Genomic DNA, 18,088 nt, shown 5'->3' on the forward strand with positions numbered 1-18,088 from the left:
ATATTAAGCTGATATTTTTCTTGCAAATTAAAAAAAAAAAAGGAATTTACAATAAAATATTTTTTGTGATGTTTTCCAAAACATTTACGGACTTGTTTCTTAACTTTGAACTTTCTAAAACTGGTACGTATGCCCCACATCTTTGGGAACGTCAGTTTTCGATGCTTTACCAGCAACACCCACACAGCGAACACCAGGTAGTGATTGTTAACTAGAAGTTGTACACGGGGGAAACTGCTGTCCACCGCCTTTGAAGGGGTGCTCCGGTGCGCTGTTGAAGTGCCCCATGAAGAAGATGGCGAGGGTGCCCACCATGAAGAAGGGCAGAGCTCCCCAGAAACATAAGACGTCTATAACTTTCCCGATCATGATCCAGTTTTCCATTTCCTAGAGATGAAAAGAAGAATCTCATCACTGCTGTGCTAATTCTTAAAGCCTAACTACAGTTTTACTTTATTTTTTGTTTAGGATAGTGTGGGGAAGACATGAAAATTCTGTCTGGTTCCTATTCATAACTGCTCATTTCCTGTGCCTGTGACAACCATACAAGAAATGGATGGGGTGGGGCGCTTGTCACAAGAGCATGCAATTAAAAAAGGTATGACCTTTCCTCACTGTACATAAAACAGAAAATAGAATCAAATATTTACCATAATTTTCCTTTCCAGGCACCAATCCATAGCAGAATACATGTAGTACGCTGTCATGTTGGTGCCAAAAAAAAATAGAAAATTGTATCAAATGCTTACTATTATTTTCCTTTCCTGGCACCATACATGTAGTACGCTGTCATGTTGGTGCCAGGAAAACGGAAACTTGTATCAAATATTTACCGTAATTTACCTTTCCTGGCACCAATTCATGGCAGTATACATGTGGGAATACGCTATCATGTTGATGCCAAGGAAAACAGAAAGTTTTATTGAATACTAACTATAATTTTCCTTTCCTGGCACCACTTCATGGCAGGATACATGTAGTATGGTGTCATGTTGATGCCAAGGAAAACAGAAAATTGTATCAAATGCTAACTATAATTTTCCTTTCCTGGCACCAATTCATGGCAGGATACATTTGGTAGTATGGTGTCATATTGATGCCAAGGAAAACAGAAAATTGTATCAAATGCTAAGTATAATTTACCTTTCCTGGCACCAATTCGTGGCAGGATACATGTGCTAGTACGCTGTCATGTTGGTGACAGGAAAACAGAAAATTGTATCAAATACTAACTATAATTTTCCTTTCCTGGCACCAATTCATGGCAGGATACATGTGCTAGTATGGTGTCATGTTAGTGACAGGAAACAGAAAAATGTAACAAATACTGACTATAATTTACCCCTCCTGGCACCAATTCGTGGCAGGATACATGTGCTAGTACGCTGTCATGTTGGTGACAGGAAAACAGAAAATTGTATCAAATACTAACTATAATTTTCCTTTCCTGGCACCAATTCATGGCAGGATACATGTGGTAGTATGGTGTCATGTTGATGCCAAGGAAAACAGAAAATTGTATCAAATACTAACTATAATTTTCCTTTCCTGGCACCAGTACACGGCAGGATACATAGGCTGGTATGGTGTCATATTGGTGACAGGAAAACAGAAAATTGTATCAAATACTAACTATAATTTACCTTTCCTGGCACCAATACATGGCAGGATACACGTGGTAGTATGGTGTCATGTTGGTGACAGGAAAACAGAAATCTGTATGAAATACTAGCTATAATTTTCCTTTCCTGGTACCAATACATGGCAGGATACATGTGGTAGTATGGTGTCATGTTGATGACAAGGAAAACAGAAAATTGTATCAAATACTAACTATAATTTGCCTTTCCTGGCACCAGTACACGGCAGGATACATGTGGTAGTATGGTGTCATGCTGGTGACAGGAAAACAAGATTGTATCAAATACTAACTATAATTTTCCTTTGCTGGCAGGGATGGGGCTGAATTCCGCATTGATGTCAGGGCATTTTCTACTTCCAATAGACAATAAACACAGTCCGGCCCCCCTAAAGTCTAAAAAAAACTGTCCCTTTGTTTAGAATGTTTGGAGACCCCTGCCATTGACAGTGAAATTTAATGTAAATCCTACATTTTGGGTTGTCCCCACAAAAGTAATAAAGTGGAAATCTTTCTGTGGGGATTCCCTTAATTTGCAGGGATCTCCTCTCACTTCCTGTTTTGGCTATGGGACCTGAAGTAAAGGTAAATCTCCTCAATGGGACACAGATAGCAAAAAACAGGTGTTATAACCCTCCCTTGTGCTATCCAAGATAAAAAAAAGAACGTTTTTTCCAATAGTTCTACTAATGTTGATGTGGCAGGCCAGTAAAATGTTGCGTAGATTTCATGTAAGTCATTTCTGGCAAACCATTAGTGTGCACAGGACTCACCGCGCTGGTCTTATTCTGCTCCTTTGTGCTGGAGGTGATGAAGTTGCAGGCCTCCACACACTCCTTTATCTCCGGGGCACAGTGGGCCAGATTCTTAAATAGGGGAGTGGTCACTCCAACATCAAATCCGTCAACTGCAACAGAGAAAGATGGTTGGTTACTACCATTGACCTAAAAAAGACCACTACAGAATCCATGTCCATCACTAGATGTCTCTGCTCTCTGATCTGCCTCGTTCCTCTCAGTGGCTGGGAATGGTTTTGTGTTACACTTTGAAGAATTGTCTGCTTCCCTGCAGACTTTGAATGTCAGGTGCTAACTTCTTCTGAAGGAAGTGGTGTTGGATGTTACGGGCTACAGGAAAAACTTTATATTATTTTCTTTTACAGGTACACTATATTGCCAAAAGTATTGGGCCAGCCCTTCAAATCATGTGATTCAGGTGTTCCAACCACCTCCATGGCCACAGTTGTGTAAAATCAAGCCCCTAGGCATGCAGACTGCTTCTACAAACATTGGTGAAAGAATGGGTCGCTCTCAGGAGCTCAGTGACTCCAAGCGTGGTCCCGTGATAGGTTGCCACCTGGGCAATAAGTCCATCCGTGACATTTCCTGGCTACTAAATATTCCACGCTCAACTGTTAGTGGGATTATAACAAAGTGGAAGCAACTGGGAACAACAGCAACTCAGCCACCAAGTGGTAGGCCACGTAACATGACAGAGCAGGGTCAGCGCATGCTGAATCGCACAGTGCGCAGAAGTCGCAAACTGTCTGCAGAGCCATTAGCTAAAGACCTCCATACTTGGTGTGGCCTTCAGATTAGCACAACAGTGTGTAGAGAGCTTCATGGAATGTGTTTCCATTGTCGAGCAGCTGCATCCAAGCCTTACATCACCAAGTGCAATGCAAAGTGTCGGATGCCGTGGTGTAAAGCACGCCGCCACTGGACTCTAGAGCCGTGGAGATGTGTTCTCTGGAGTGACCAGTCACGCTTCTCTGTCTGGAAATCCGATGGACGTGTCTGGGTTTGGCGGTTGTCAGGAGAACGGTACTTGCCTGACTGCATTGTGCCAAGTGTAAAGTTTGGTGGAGGAAGGATTATGGTGTGGGGTTGTTTTTCAGGGGCTGGGCTTGGCCCCCTAGTTCCAGTGAAGGGAAATCTTAAGGCATCAGCATACCAAGACATTTTGGACAATTTCATGCTCCCAACTTTGTGGGAAGAGTTTGGGGACGGCCCCTTCCTGTTCCAACATGACTGCGCACCAGTGCACAAAGCAAGGTCCATAAAGACATGGAGGAGCCAGTTTGGGGTGGAGGAACTTGGCTGGCCTGCACAGAGTCCTGAGCTCAACCCGACACAACACCTTTGGGATGAATTAGAGTGGAGACTGCGAGCCAGGCCTCCTCCCCCGACATCAGTGCCTGACCTCACAAATGTGCTTCTGGAAGAATGGTCCAACCTTCCCATAGACACCCTCCTAAACCTTGTGGACGGCCTTCCCAGAAGAGTTGAAGCTGTTATAGCTGCAAAGGGCAGGGCCAACTCAATATTGAACCCTACGGACTAAGACTGGGATGCCATTAAAGTTCATGTGCGTGTAAAGGCAGGCCGACCAATACTTTTGGCAATATAGTGTATGTCCTACCTGAGTAAATGAAGTATAATGTCAGGTTCACTTTAATCCAATCATTATGGAATACAGGGGTTGGACAAAAAATTGGAAACACTACATGATTTGCTGGTGTGAAAGTAACAACATGTTTGGCGTTGAAAGAGATCTAACATTCTTGTGTCAAAGCATGTGCTACTACAGCAGCGTATTTGCTTTTGTGGTCTTGATAATAGTACCCCAAAATATGTGCTCTCCAGAAATACACTAAACCTCCCCACCCATTGGACTGTGACCTTTCCAAAACCTTACTTGTTATGTTGCCAGGTGTACCTTTACCACTTCAGATATAAAATGAGGCAGCCATTTTGTCATCTAAACAAATTCTTGAAAAGTCAGTTCATGGAAAACTCACAGGGACCAAATTACAAAAACTGGTGAAAAGAAAACTGGTGCTCCCCAAGCCACCAATCAAGTTCAATCTTGAAATATAGGAAGATGGCTGATTGGTTGGTCTCGGTACCTGCTCCACATTTGCTCCAGTTTTTGTATATTGGACTCCCTGTCTAGATTCTAATGGATTCCTTCTGTAGGTTATGTTGGGGTGCAGTTTGGGTCAGACCAAGTATGGTTGCTTCTGCACAAAATGGCTGCCTCTCTGCCCTGTCCTTACCTATCCGCCACCTCCACTGCCCCTTTTTGCCTTTGCGTTCTCCCTCCTCTTCACCTCTGTGGCCCTGGGAGTCCCGGCTCAGCCCGTGTCGCTCCCTCTGCCTTTCAAACATCAGTTCGCTCCGTGGTTTCTTCAGGACGTACTCCTCGGCCTTCAGCATGATCCCCAGGGAGCTCTTCCTCCTATCCTTTGGCGTCTCGCCTTCTTCCTCGCACGGCTCAATCTTCATATGGAGGTATCGCGGTAAGACCTCCAGGAGCCTCTGCAAGATGGACTCCATGTTATTCCTGGGGGCTCCAGACCCAGCAACACAATGATAACAGGCAAAAGGATTTCACAAGGCTGTAGACAATGCTGAACTTTATAAAATGCTGACTGGTTGTTCTGCTGATCTAAAGCCTTCAGGCCCAACCTGAGGAGGACAGATGAGAGAGCCAGAGACTGGGGGCAAGGTTCAAGAAACTGCTAGAGATCATGGCCAGACAGCCCCTTTACAAATAAAGAATCCCACGTGTGCTACCTAAAGCTTCCTTCATTCTCTAACCATCTCCTGTAGTTAGTCTGCAGTCTCTGACCATCTCCTGTGTTATGTCTGCAGTCTCTGACCATCTCCTGTGTTATGTCTGCAGTCTCTGACCATCTCCTGTGTCATGTCTGCAGTCTCTGACCATCTCCTGTAGTTAGTCTGCAGTCTCTGACCATCTCTTGTGTCATGTCCGCAGTCTCTGACCATCTCCCGTAGTAAGATTGCAGTCTCTGACCATCTCCTGTAGTAAGATTGCAGTCTCTGACCATCTCCTGTAGTAAGCCTACAGTCTCTGACCATCTCCCGTAGTATGTCTGAAGTCTCTGACCATCTCCTGTATCATGTCTGCAGTCTCTGACCATCTCTTGTAGAAAGGCTGCAGCTGCCATTATCTGCTGTACTAAGTCTGGAGTCTCTGATGAATATCCAGAATAAATCTGAAGTCTCTGACCATCTTCTGTAGTAAGTCTGCAGCCTCTGACCATCTCCTGTACTATGTTTGGAGTCTCTGACCATCTCTTATAGTATGTTTTTGTTGTATTTTAAATGCAGTCTGTGTGCCCATAGAGATTTTCTCTTTCTGCTTTGGCTTCCATCACCTGGACAGGAAGTGAGAAGAATTTCCCCTCATGGGGACGTACTGTAGTCCTGACAGATGTTGGAGTGCTATTGCTGTCTCTATCCCCATTGAGGGTCTCATTTCTTGCTCTCTTTGACCCGTCATGGAGGGATGCAGGGACAGGCTAGTGATCTAGTAATATCAGCGATGGGTGTAGCTCTGGGGACTGGGGTCAGGGGTGACAGATCTAGGAGGAACCATTATTGTATTCTGAAGGCTGTCAGGTCAGGTCAGGGGTGACAGAACTAGGAGGAACCATCATTGTATTCTGCAGGCTGTCAGGTCAGGTCAGGGGTGACAGATCTAGGAGGAACCATCATTGTGTTCTGCAGGCTGTCAGGTCAGGGGTGACAGAACTAGGAGGAACCATCATTGTGTTCTGCAGGCTGTCAGGTCAGGTCAGGGGTGACAGAACTAGGAGGAACCATCATTGTGTTCTGCAGGCTGTCAGGTCAGGTCAGGGGTGACAGAACTAGGAGGAACCATCATTGTATTCTGCAGGTGTCAGGTCTGGTCAGGGGTGACAGATCTAGGAGGAACCATCATTGTATTCTGCAGGTGTCAGGTCAGGTCAGGGGTGACAGATCTAGGAGGAACCATCATTGTATTCTGCAGGCTGTCAGGTCAGGTCAGGGGTGACAGAACTAGGAGGAACCATCATTGTGTTCTGCAGGCTGTCAGGTCAGGGGTGACAGAACTAGGAGGAACCATCATTGTATTCTGCAGGCTGTCAGGTCTGGTCAGGGGTGACAGAACTAGGAGGAACCATCATTGTATTCTGCAGGTGTCAGGTCTGGTCAGGGGTGACAGAACTAGGAGGAACCATCATTGTATTCTGCAGGTGTCAGGTCTGGTCAGGGGTGACAGAACTAGGAGGAACCATCATTGTGTTCTGCAGGCTGTCAGGTCAGGTCAGGGGTGACAGAACTAGGAGGAACCATGATTGTATTCTGCAGGTGTCAGGTCTGGTCAGGGGTGACAGAACTAGGAGGAACCATCATTGTATTCTGCAGGTGTCAGGTCTGGTCAGGGGTGACAGAACTAGGAGGAACCATCATTGTATACTGCAGGCTGTCAGGTCAGGTCAGGGGTGACAGAACTAGGAGGAACCATCATTGTGTTCTGCAGGCTGTCAGGTCAGGTCAGGGGTGACAGAACTAGGAGGAACCATCATTGTGTTCTGCAGGCTGTCAGGTCAGGTCAGGGGTGACAGAACTAGGAGGAACCATCATTGTATTCTGCAGGTGTCAGGTCTGGTCAGGGGTGACAGATCTAGGAGGAACCATCATTGTATTCTGCAGGTGTCAGGTCAGGTCAGGGGTGACAGATCTAGGAGGAACCATCATTGTATTCTGCAGGCTGTCAGGTCAGGTCAGGGGTGACAGAACTAGGAGGAACCATCATTGTGTTCTGCAGGCTGTCAGGTCAGGTCAGGGGTGACAGAACTAGGAGGAACCATCATTGTATTCTGCAGGCTGTCAGGTCTGGTCAGGGGTGACAGAACTAGGAGGAACCATCATTGTATTCTGCAGGTGTCAGGTCTGGTCAGGGGTGACAGAACTAGGAGGAACCATCATTGTATACTGCAGGCTGTCAGGTCTGGTCAGGGGTGACAGAACTAGGAGGAACCATCATTGTGTTCTGCAGGCTGTCAGGTCAGGTCAGGGGTGACAGAACTAGGAGGAACCATCATTGTATTCTGCAGGCTGTCAGGTCTGGTCAGGGGTGACAGAACTAGGAGGAACCATGATTGTATTCTGCAGGTGTCAGGTCTGGTCAGGGGTGACAGAACTAGGAGGAACCATCATTGTATTCTGCAGGTGTCAGGTCTGGTCAGGGGTGACAGAACTAGGAGGAACCATCATTGTATACTGCAGGCTGTCAGGTCAGGTCAAGGGTGACAGAACTAGGAGGAACCATCATTGTGTTCTGCAGGCTGTTAGGTCTGGTCAGGGGTGACAGAACTAGGAGGAACCATATTTGTATTCTGCAGGCTATCAGGTCAGGTCAGGGGTGACAGAACTAGGAGGAACCATCATTGTACTCTGCAGGCTGTCAGGTCAGGGGTGACAGATCTAGGAGGAACCATCATTGTATTCTGCAGGCTGTCAGGTCAGGTCAGCGGTGACAGAACTAGGAGGAACCATCATTGTATTCTGCAGGCTGTCGGGTCAGGTCAGGGGTGACAGAACTAGGAGGAACCATCATTGTATTCTGCAGGCTGTCAGGTCAGGGGTGACAGAACTAGGAGGAACCATCATTGTATACTGCAGGCTGTCGGGTCAGGTCAGGTCAGGGGTGACAGATCTAGGAGGAACCATCATTGTATTCTGCAGGCTGTCAGGTCAGGGGTGACAGAACTAGGAGGAACCATCATTGTATACTGCAGGCTGTCGGGTCAGGTCAGGGGTGACAGAACTAGGAGGAACCATCATTGTATTCTGCAGGCTGTCAGGACAGGTCAGGTCAGGGGTGACAGAACCAGGAGGAACCATCATTGTGTTCTGCAGGCTGTCAGGTCAGGTCAGGGGTGACAGAACTGGGAGGAACCATCGTATTCTGCAGGCTGTCAGGTCTGTGGCTGGTCTGGCACAGTGTCTGAGTCTCATCATAGGAGTAGAATAGAAGACTCTTATCAAGCCAAGTCAATGAAAACATCTGAGCATTCCGATTGGACAAATGCTTGGCTCACCCGTTTCATGGTGGCAGTCAGGTTGTGCGTGCTCGGTGTCCTCAGCGACACGTTCAGAACAATGACACAACTCAGCACAATCAGCGTAGACACGATCATCACAAATATCAGATATCTACAAAAGAAAGCAGGGTCAGGATCCAGTTCTGGGCAGGTTCTCATGCCATCAACAACCCATTCACAGCAAGGATACCAATATAAATCAGTCCAGTAGTACCTGAGAGAGGTTCTAAGTCTTCCCTACTCCATCAAAAAACAAAAAAAGGAACATTGTATCGATACTTACCTTTCTTCTTTCCTGGCATCAATCCATGGCATCATACAGGTAGTACGCTGCCATAATGGCGCCAAGAAAAAGGTTTTGGCTTCAGATACACCTTTATTATCTACAGTGCCTTGAAAAAGTATTCATACCCCTTGAAATGTTCCACATTTTGTCATGTTACAACCAAAAATTTAAATGTATTTTACTGGGATTTTATGTGATAGACCAACACAAATTGTGAAGTGGAAGGAAAATGAGAAATGGTTTTCAAAATTTTTTACAAATAAATATCTGAAAAGTGTGGCGGCATTTGTATTCAGCCCCCCGGAGTCAATACTTTGTAGGACCCCCTTTGGCTGCAATTCCAGCTGCAAGTCTTTTTGGAGACCTTCTGGATCTTCTCTCTGCTCATGGCCTTTGTTCTCTGTTTGTCTATTGCCTTCCCTGGAACACTATAGTGTGGTCAAATTGGGAGTGTATAGTGCTTGAATGCATGATTAAGATAGTGGTCTCCAAACTGTGGCCCATGGCCCAGATGTGACCCTTTGCTTGCTTTTGTCTGGTTCTTGACACCATTCCTCCCACTGATATGAGGAACTATTCCATTGCTTTCAGTGATACTAACAATGGGGCTCTGTTCCTCCTAATAACACCATTAAAGGGGCACTGTTCCTCCCACTGACACCAATGATGCCTTCCACTGATTCCAATCAACACTATTTCTCCCACAATAATGAGGCTCTTCCTTCTACTACTGACCACAGGCATAACTTAATTTTCTCACTCCCACTGACAACCAACTGAGGCATTATTTAATCCCACAATCTGAAATAAACCATCCCACTGCTGCCATCATTGCAGTGATTGGGCTAAACCAGTGGTCTCCAAACTGCAGCCCTTTACTTGGTTTTATCTGGCCCTTGGGGCACTGTTCCACTGACACCAATGATGGGGTACTATTCCTCCCACTGATACCAATGACGCAGCACTATTCCTTCCACTGACACCAATGATGGGACACTATTCCTCCCACTGACATCAACAATTGGGCACTGTTCCACTGATACTAAGGATGAGGCACTATTCCTCCCACTGACACCAATGATGGGGCACTAATCCTCCCACTGACACCAATGATGGGGCACTTTTCCTCCCACTGATACCAATGATGGGGCACTATTCCTCCCACTGATACCGATGATGGAACACTATTCCTCCCACTGATACCAATGATGGGGCACTATTCCTCCCACTGATACCAATGATGGGGCACTATTTCTCCCACTGACACCAATGATGGGGCACTATTCCTCCCACTGATACCAATGATGGGACACTATTCCTCCCACTGATACCAATCATGGGGCACTATTCCTCCCACTGATTCCAATGACGCAGCACTATTCCTTCCACTGACACCAATGATGGGACACTATTCCTCCCACTGACATCAAAATCGGGCGCTGTTCCACTGATACTAAGGATGAGGCACTATTTCTCCCACTGACACCAATGATGGGGCACTAATCCTCCCACTGACACCAATGATGGGGCACTATTCCTCCCACTGATACCAATGATGGAACACTATTCCTCCCACTGATACCAATGATGGGGAACTATTCCTCCCACTGACACCAACGTTGGGGCACTATTCCTTCCACTCATACCAATGATGGGACACTATTCCTCCCACTGATACCAATGATGGAACACTATTCCTCCCACTGACACCAATGATGGAACACTATTCCTCCCACTGATACCAATATTGGGGTACTATTCTTCCCACTGACACCAATGATGGGGCACTATTCCTCCCACTGATACCAATGATGGGGCACTATTCCTCCCACTGATACCAATGATGGGGCACTATTCCTCCCACTGACACCAATGATGGGGCACTATTCCTCCCACTGACACCAATGATGGGGCACCATTCCTCCCACTGATACCAATGATGGGACACTATTCCTCCCACTGATACGAATGATGGAACACTATTCCTCCCACTGACACCAATGATGGGGCACTATTCCTCCCACTGATACCAATATTGGGGTACTATTCTTCCCACTGACACCAATGCTGGGGCACTATTCCACTGACACCAATGTTGGGGCACTATTCCTTCCACTGATACCAATGATGGAACACTATTCCTCCCACTAACACCAATGATGGAACACTATTCCTCCCACTGACACCAATGATGGAACACTATTCCTCCCACTGACACCAATGATGGAACACTATTCCTCCCACTGACACCAATGATGGAACACTATTCCTCCCACTGATACCAATGATGGGGCACTATTCCTCCCACTGACACCAACGTTGGGGCACTGTTCCTTTCACTGACACCAATGATGTGGTATTGTTAACTCCCACTGGCACAGTTTGGCTTCTCTATAGTCTGAAAGATAGTAAACTGGCCCTTTGTTTAGAAAGTTTGGAGCCTTGGCATAGATCACCCAGAAGGGATTGTTGTTGTTTTTTTTGTTCTCCACAAAAGGTAAAGATACAATTTAAATGGCCTCAGTGGTCGGTGGTAGGTTTGGTTTTGTTTATCAACAAAGCCATCATTATGACCCTTCACCATTCTCCATTTCATGACTGAACTGTCTGCGTCTTTTATTTCTTCGTTGACACTTGTACCCTCGGTCATTATAGCGCCTCAAAAAATACATTTTATTTGATAGTGAAGATGGTCCTAGGTAGAATTTTAGAACAACCAGGTGATGTAAAGTAACTTACTTGCCGATAAGTGGGACACTCAGAGACGTTTCAGGAACCTTTTGGGCAATCAGGAACAGGAAGACAACCTGAGCAAGGAGAACCGAGATGGAGGTGGTACATTTCTGACCACCGGCTGAAAGTAGACAAAGATGGGACGGTGACCAGAAAGAACTTCTTGTCCATTTCAGATGATCAGCTTAGCACTTTTACTGGACCAGTCTCCCCATAATGAATATTATAGTTAGAAATGAATTCTGAGGACCTTACTCAAGCTCTGGCTTTTACCTTTTTAGGGAACTCTCCAATGAAATCTGTATTTTCTCTCCAACATGGAGACTAACTCCTCTGCAACATCAAAATAAAACTCCACCAGGGAGAATGATAATCCTTCGCAATGATGGCAGTAGGTAGGTGGATCTGGGAACTTAGGTTTGAGTCTCCACCACTGGTGACTCACTAATACTCTTGGCCCTCATGTACCATACACAAGACCTAGACTTCCGACATGGAGAACAATTCCGACATAGAGATGAAACCTGGATTAACTCTTCATTCATGTTGGTAAAACTCTGCTGGTGCCTTAAGAAGACCATAAAGGTTTGTGATTTGTAGACAAACTCTAAATTAATAAATTTAGTTTGCTAGTGTTCTTCAAACCTTTTTCAGTCATGGCAATCTTTCGAAGTATGCAAAACCTTGAGGAACCCCCATCTAAAATGGGGTCCCCATTACATCAGGATCCTTCCATTCACAGCAGAGTCCTCAGTTTACCCCTCTATGCTTTCACATCAAAGTCCCTAGTCATCCCTCTACTTTTCCACAAGAAAGCTCTACATTATGATTTTATTCACAGCACGGCTGTGATATCATGGCTTAGGGCGGGAGGCAGGGCAGGGCAGGTCTAAACAGAGAAATATTTCCACCCGGGGCGGACTGACTACTCATGTGGCCCCCAGGCAATAGGGGATCATGGGGCCCGTGTCCTAGCCCACACTCGAACCACACCCAAAAAAGCCTATGAAAGGTACCAGGGGCACTTCATGGGGCCCCCTACTGACCTCGGGCACTGCCCGAGTTCCCAAATGGTCAGTCCGCCCTTGCTTCCACCCCATTCTGAATGCTGGGACTGACCTGAAAGCTCCCCACCTTGAATTATCGTCACGTTTTTCCATGGTGTTGGCGGTTGGCCGCCTGCACTATCCAAATGCATGTGTGCAAAAACTACGAACACCCCTGGCGACCCCATATGGCACGGTGTATCATAGACAACTGCCATTTTTTTCCACTAAATACTGTCTTCGCCTTTTTTCATACTTTTTTCCCATCAGCAGGGGGTGTGTTGACCACTACAGAGAGACCACTGCTTCCACACAGGGAGCAAGGGTCCTTCTTTGCAGCACACTGGCAGAGAACAGGATTCTTTCTCAAGAAAATGACCTGCAAAGTTAAGCTGGAAGTGTACCTGGGCAGGTTTTTTTTACCAACTACATTGAAATGACTATAATAACTAAAAAAGGGACCTAGATCCTTCAAGGTCAGTCCCAAAGAACGACAGCCACCCTTATAAGGCACAGTCTAATCTGCATTAAAAGGGAAACCTTTCTGACTATTTGTGGCAATTTATTAAATGGCTGCCCATTAAAGACCGATATTTGAGTGTTTTGGTAGATGATGGAGAGTGAAAAGCATCAACACTTTGTTTTAATGCTTGAGGACCCTATTGGTGAGAGCTATGCACTGAGTTCCTGGGTCCACACTTCTGCTGTGTCCACCAGACCATTCTTTGATGGATTTTATTTATTTATTTATTTATTATATATTCTATGGACTGTAATGGGAGGGGCTGTAGCACACAACGATTGTCAGAGATACCTAAATGTCCCAGGTGGACTGGAATTGTGGCAGGCAGATCTCACTGAAGGAGCATCCAAAAGATATAAGACTTGGAAAAACCATCTTTAACTAAAATATCACTTTTGGGTGGACTGTCCCTTTAAATATATAGATCACCATGCTATTACTGTATGTATTGTCTGGAAAAAAAATCAGTTGCCCTCATATGTAAAAACACAAAAACCTTTTTGAAACACTAAACTATACCTGCTAAAGCCAGTTCATGTGGAGGTCTAGTCTACGGGAACTATCCACATCTGCAGGTTCAATAGAATTTATAGTGTTTTTGTACATATTTTCTTTTCTTATTTATTTAGGGTCAGGGCTTAAAAAATGTTTTACTTTTCAAATAAACATAAAATATAGCAGTATAATTATTCACAGTCCTTCATCCAGCCAGCAGGTGGCGATGTAGTTTCTTTTTGACATATTTAGCTGTGTTAACTTTTAGTTGTGCTGGTAGAAGCCTGCTATTTACAGAACTGAGCCATCATGGCAGAGGTTCCTCCCTTATCAGACAGCTCAGTATTGGTTTCAGTAGCTTCATCTGTTGTGTTTTCTCTTTAAAAACCCATAAGTCTGGGAAATCCTCTATCAAGTGTTTATTTTTTTATTTGTACAACAAAGTTTGGAGGTTCAAAAACAAAACAAAACATAAAACAACTCTTTAAAAGATGCAAAGCAGACACTGCTCCAAACTTCCACTATCACAATATCAGGTGCTGGTCCTGTCTGTCACAGGCTCCATGGTAAAAAAGAAGGAAAATTTGGTTGGGTGCACGTCCAATAATATTTTGGTTAAATGGCCAATAATTCCCACAGACACACTCCAAAGACTTGAAAGTCTTCCCAGAAGAATGGAGGCAGGTATAGCCACAAAAGGGGAGGCCAGCTTCATATTGGTCATAACGGTCATGGTTTTAGACTGAGATGCTCAACATGCTTGTATAAGTGTGATGGTCAGATGCCCCGAAACCTTTAGTCACATAGTAGCATAACTGTTTTCAGACAGTTTAATTTTAGTTTAGGTTTTATACATCTTTTAAAAAGTTGTAAAAAGAAGGAAAGCTGGTTGGCTGCACGTCTATCAGGGCTCCAGGGTATGACCAGAGGTATGTGACTGACGCAGGGAAACGCAGGCTTCAGATAAGTTATAAACAATATAATGTATTCAAGACTAACAATACAAACATAAACGCAGTGCAATACTAAAACATAACACAGTGCAAACGAACCAAACCACCCACAGATAATACATACAATGCAAGCGTCGTCAGGCAGGCCGAGTCAATAACAAACGGGCAGGTAGGAACAGGAGGAGCAGGCAGAGAGTAGTCAGGTCACGAGCCGGGTACAGCAACTAACAGGCAGGTAGGTACAGGGGGGTCAGGCAGAGAATGGGCAGGGTCACAAGCCAGGGATCAGAACAGGAGAAGTCAGCAGAGGTCCAGATCAAGCAGGGTCAGCAACAAGACAGGAACAGGATGCAGGAACAAGATACAGGGCCCAGGAAAAACACACACCAAGGCCGAGTCTGCAAGTCTGGCCATCCCTTAAATACACCAGCATAAGCAGTTTCAGGTGTTTGGCTGGCTGCAGGGTTGAGTCTCTGATTGCTGGGAGCACCCGCTGGCCAGCCCTGGTACTGCAGCCCATAAGGCAGGTGAGTCCCACCATTGCTGGCCAGTCCATTCCTGACAACGTCCAAGAAGGAAAGCTGGTTGGCCGCACATCCAATAATATCACCTTTTTTCGCTTAATCGCAAGCTATCATTAAGCGCTGAACTTGACGTGGAACACGTTAGCTGGACCTGCTGTCTTTCTACCATATATTTGGAGATACTTTTATGAGATTTCAGTAATAAAGGTGATATTATTGGATGTGCGGCCAACCAGCTTTCCTTCTTGGACGTGCGGCTAACCAGCTTTCCTTCTTTTTAAAACTTTTTAAAAGATGTATAAAACCTAAACTAAAATTAAACTGTCTGAAAACAGTTATGCTACTATGTGACTAAAGGTTTTGGGGCATCTGACCATCACACTTATACAAGCTTGTTGAGCATCTCAGTCTAAAACCATGACCGTTATGACCAATATGAAGCTGGCCTCCCCTTTGTGGCTATACCTGCCTCCATTCTTCTGGGAAGACTTTCAAGTCTTTGGAGTGTGTCTGTGGGAATTATTGGCCATTTAACCAAAATGGCATTTCTGAGGTCAAGTACTACCTATATCTTCCTATTGACAGGCCTGCATTAATATGGCCATGTAGCCATTGTGGCTACAGCAGCCTCCACTCTTCTGAGAATTTTGTTTCTTTCACAAGTGTGTCTGGGGTGATTTGTGCTCATTTGGGTGTTTGGGTACCAATATTGGAGAAGACCATATTATCACAAAGCTTTAGGTTAGGGCTTTGAGGGCCACTCAAGTTTCTCCACACCAAACTCATGAAGCTATCTCATAAGCAGGAGCAAAGTCATGCTGAAAGGCCTGTCCTCAAACTGTTGGCACACGGTTAGAGGTGTACAAACTAAAATGCTGTACCCTTCACTGGAAACACCAGAACTTCAAATCTGAGGGGATGCTAGCCATCTAATGTATTTTCCTCCCATTTCAAAGGGTCCCTTCATTTCTCTTTTGGTGACCTAAGATCCTTCTCACTGAATCTTATAAGCCATATGTTTATCACCTATTGCTTACTCCATCTCAGCCCACCTGGTGGTTGTCTCACCTTTGGCTGGCAGGAAATAGACCAACACTACCAAGGAGGAGATGAGGACACACGGTACGATGATGTTGACAATGTAGAAAAGAGGCTTCCTTTGAATAATAAGCCCAAAATTAATCTCCTGATATTGAAGGTCGTCCTCCGTATAGCGATGGTTTAGATACTTCCATGCAGGGCAGTGCTTTATTGCCCATTCACCATTTTCTGAATGCGGCAGGAAGTGATAGATGAAAAAAACCAACAAGAGGTTAATGGATGGACTACTAAAAGTGGAAGATGGGAAAGCAAAATAGTATGATATTACCTGTGAAAGCCTCAGGGTCAATGTCCACCCGCTCCAACAGCTCCCCGCTCTCGGTAAAAGCCAAAAGAAGACTGATTTCTTTAGAGTTGTATGTTTTTGATCTACAGGAAGGGGGCGCCCAGGAGGTATGTGAAGAAATACACAATGATATGTCAACAAATGAATACATTCTGTTTTCATCTAAAATTCTTTGCCTGTGTTAGAGTGTAAGCTCCTGTGGTGCAGAGACTGATGTGACTCGCTCAGTGTTCTCTGTACAGCATTGCAGTTTATGTCACAAAAATATACACTATATTGCCAAAAGTATTGGGCCAGCCCTCCAAATTTCTCTTTGATAACGTGCTTGTAGCATGAAACGCGTTAGGGTGGAGCCTAGCCAGTGACGTCACGCCGCTCGGGCCACGTGGAGGCCGGCGGCCATCTTTATTCCTGTCATGTGAATGTACTATCTTATGTGATTCATAAATAAATTGGAAATACTAAACTATCGAGATCTTTGCTTGGGCTCGTTTTATTACGAGCCCCCCCCATTTCAAGGTGGATCCCTGTTTTGGTACCCCATACCTATCATTGTGAGGTTTTCCATGGTGGATGGCATAGCATCTATGATACTTGGATCGTGACCCCCTGCTGGATGACTGAGTAATATCACATGGAGAGAGATGACACAGTGATCACCTGTCATGCTGCTGGTTTGCCAGATGATCTCCTGACCCTTGCCTTTCCAGACCCAGATGACCAGGAGTGGTCAGACAACTCAAAGGTGCATAGATATGTGCTATCTGGTCAGTGCATTATATACTCATTCGCAATCACGGGAGTCACTGATTTCACCATTGTTTGATTTTTGGACATTATTTGATTATATGTCACTTAGTGCACTTTAAACGTCATTACCATAGACGTTTAACACACGTCATTATTTTAGCGCTCCACAGCGCACTTATATGTATTTATGTCACATTATTGCTTATTTATACTTTTTGAACATAGCGCTGCATTTTTCACAATTTTCACATCAAAGGTTTAGAGTTTATACCTGTATGCTAACTGCTCATTTCTCACTTAATACTAGCGCTCGTATATCCCCTTGTTTTACTACATGTGATTCAGGTGTTCCAATCACCTCCATGGCCACAGGTGTATGCAATCAAGCCCCTAGGCATGCAGACTGCTTCTACAAACATTGGTGAAAGAATGGGTCGCTCTCAAGAGCTCAGTGACTCCAAGTGTGGTCCCGTGATAGGTGGCCACCTGTACAATAAGTCCATCCGTGACATTTCCTGGCTACTAAATATTCCACGCTCAACTGTTAGTGGGATTATAACAAAGTGGAAGCAACTGGGAACAACAGCAACTCAACCACCAAGTGGTAGGCCACGTTACATGACAGAGCGGGGTCAGTACATGCTGAAGCGCACAGTGCGCAGAAGTCGCCAACTGTCTGCAGAGTCAATAGCTAAAGACCTCCAAACTTGGTGTGGCCTTCAGATTAGCGCAACAACTGTGTGTAGAGATCTTCATGGAATGGGTTTCCATGGCCGAGCAGCTGCATCCAAGCCTGACATCACCAAGTGCAATGCAAAGCGTCGGCTGCAGTGGCGTAAAGCACGACACCACTG

The 18,088-nt window shown here is 45.3% G+C and overlaps 2 protein-coding genes across 4 annotated transcripts in view; one reads left to right on the forward strand and one right to left on the reverse strand.

The window, feature by feature from the left end:
• LOC149452810 (eukaryotic translation initiation factor 4E type 2-like) overlaps window positions 1-83 on the forward strand; it is a 22,638-nt gene extending 22,555 nt beyond the window's left edge. Inside the window, exon 6 of the mRNA XM_089688965.1 lies at window positions 1-83. This exon is cut by the window's left edge and continues 294 nt beyond it. The gene's annotated coding sequence lies outside the window, so the exon portion shown is untranslated.
• LOC149452811 (acetylcholine receptor subunit epsilon-like) overlaps window positions 1-18,088 on the reverse strand; it is a 46,985-nt gene that overhangs the window by 327 nt on the left and 28,570 nt on the right. For 2 of the 3 annotated variants that reach the window (XM_089688962.1, XM_089688963.1), the window contains exons 6-12: window positions 16,467-16,567; window positions 16,166-16,366; window positions 11,563-11,677; window positions 8,535-8,649; window positions 4,698-4,959; window positions 2,413-2,546; window positions 1-387 (exon numbers count right to left, since the gene is read on the reverse strand). The exon at window positions 1-387 is cut by the window's left edge and continues 327 nt beyond it. In XM_089688962.1, coding sequence (XP_089545088.1) covers window positions 208-387; window positions 2,413-2,546; window positions 4,698-4,959; window positions 8,535-8,649; window positions 11,563-11,677; window positions 16,166-16,366; window positions 16,467-16,567 — 1,108 coding nt within the window. In that variant the 3' untranslated portion in view covers window positions 1-207. The remainder of the gene's footprint in view (window positions 388-2,412; window positions 2,547-4,697; window positions 4,960-8,534; window positions 8,650-11,562; window positions 11,678-16,165; window positions 16,367-16,466; window positions 16,568-18,088) is intronic. The other variant, XM_089688964.1, reaches the window with a different exon arrangement.

The sequence above is a fragment of the Staurois parvus genome, unplaced genomic scaffold (genome assembly GCF_062004578.1).
Source record: "Staurois parvus isolate SC_StPar_1 unplaced genomic scaffold, SC_StPar_1.0 ptg000463l, whole genome shotgun sequence".
NCBI lineage: Eukaryota > Metazoa > Chordata > Amphibia > Anura > Ranidae > Staurois > Staurois parvus.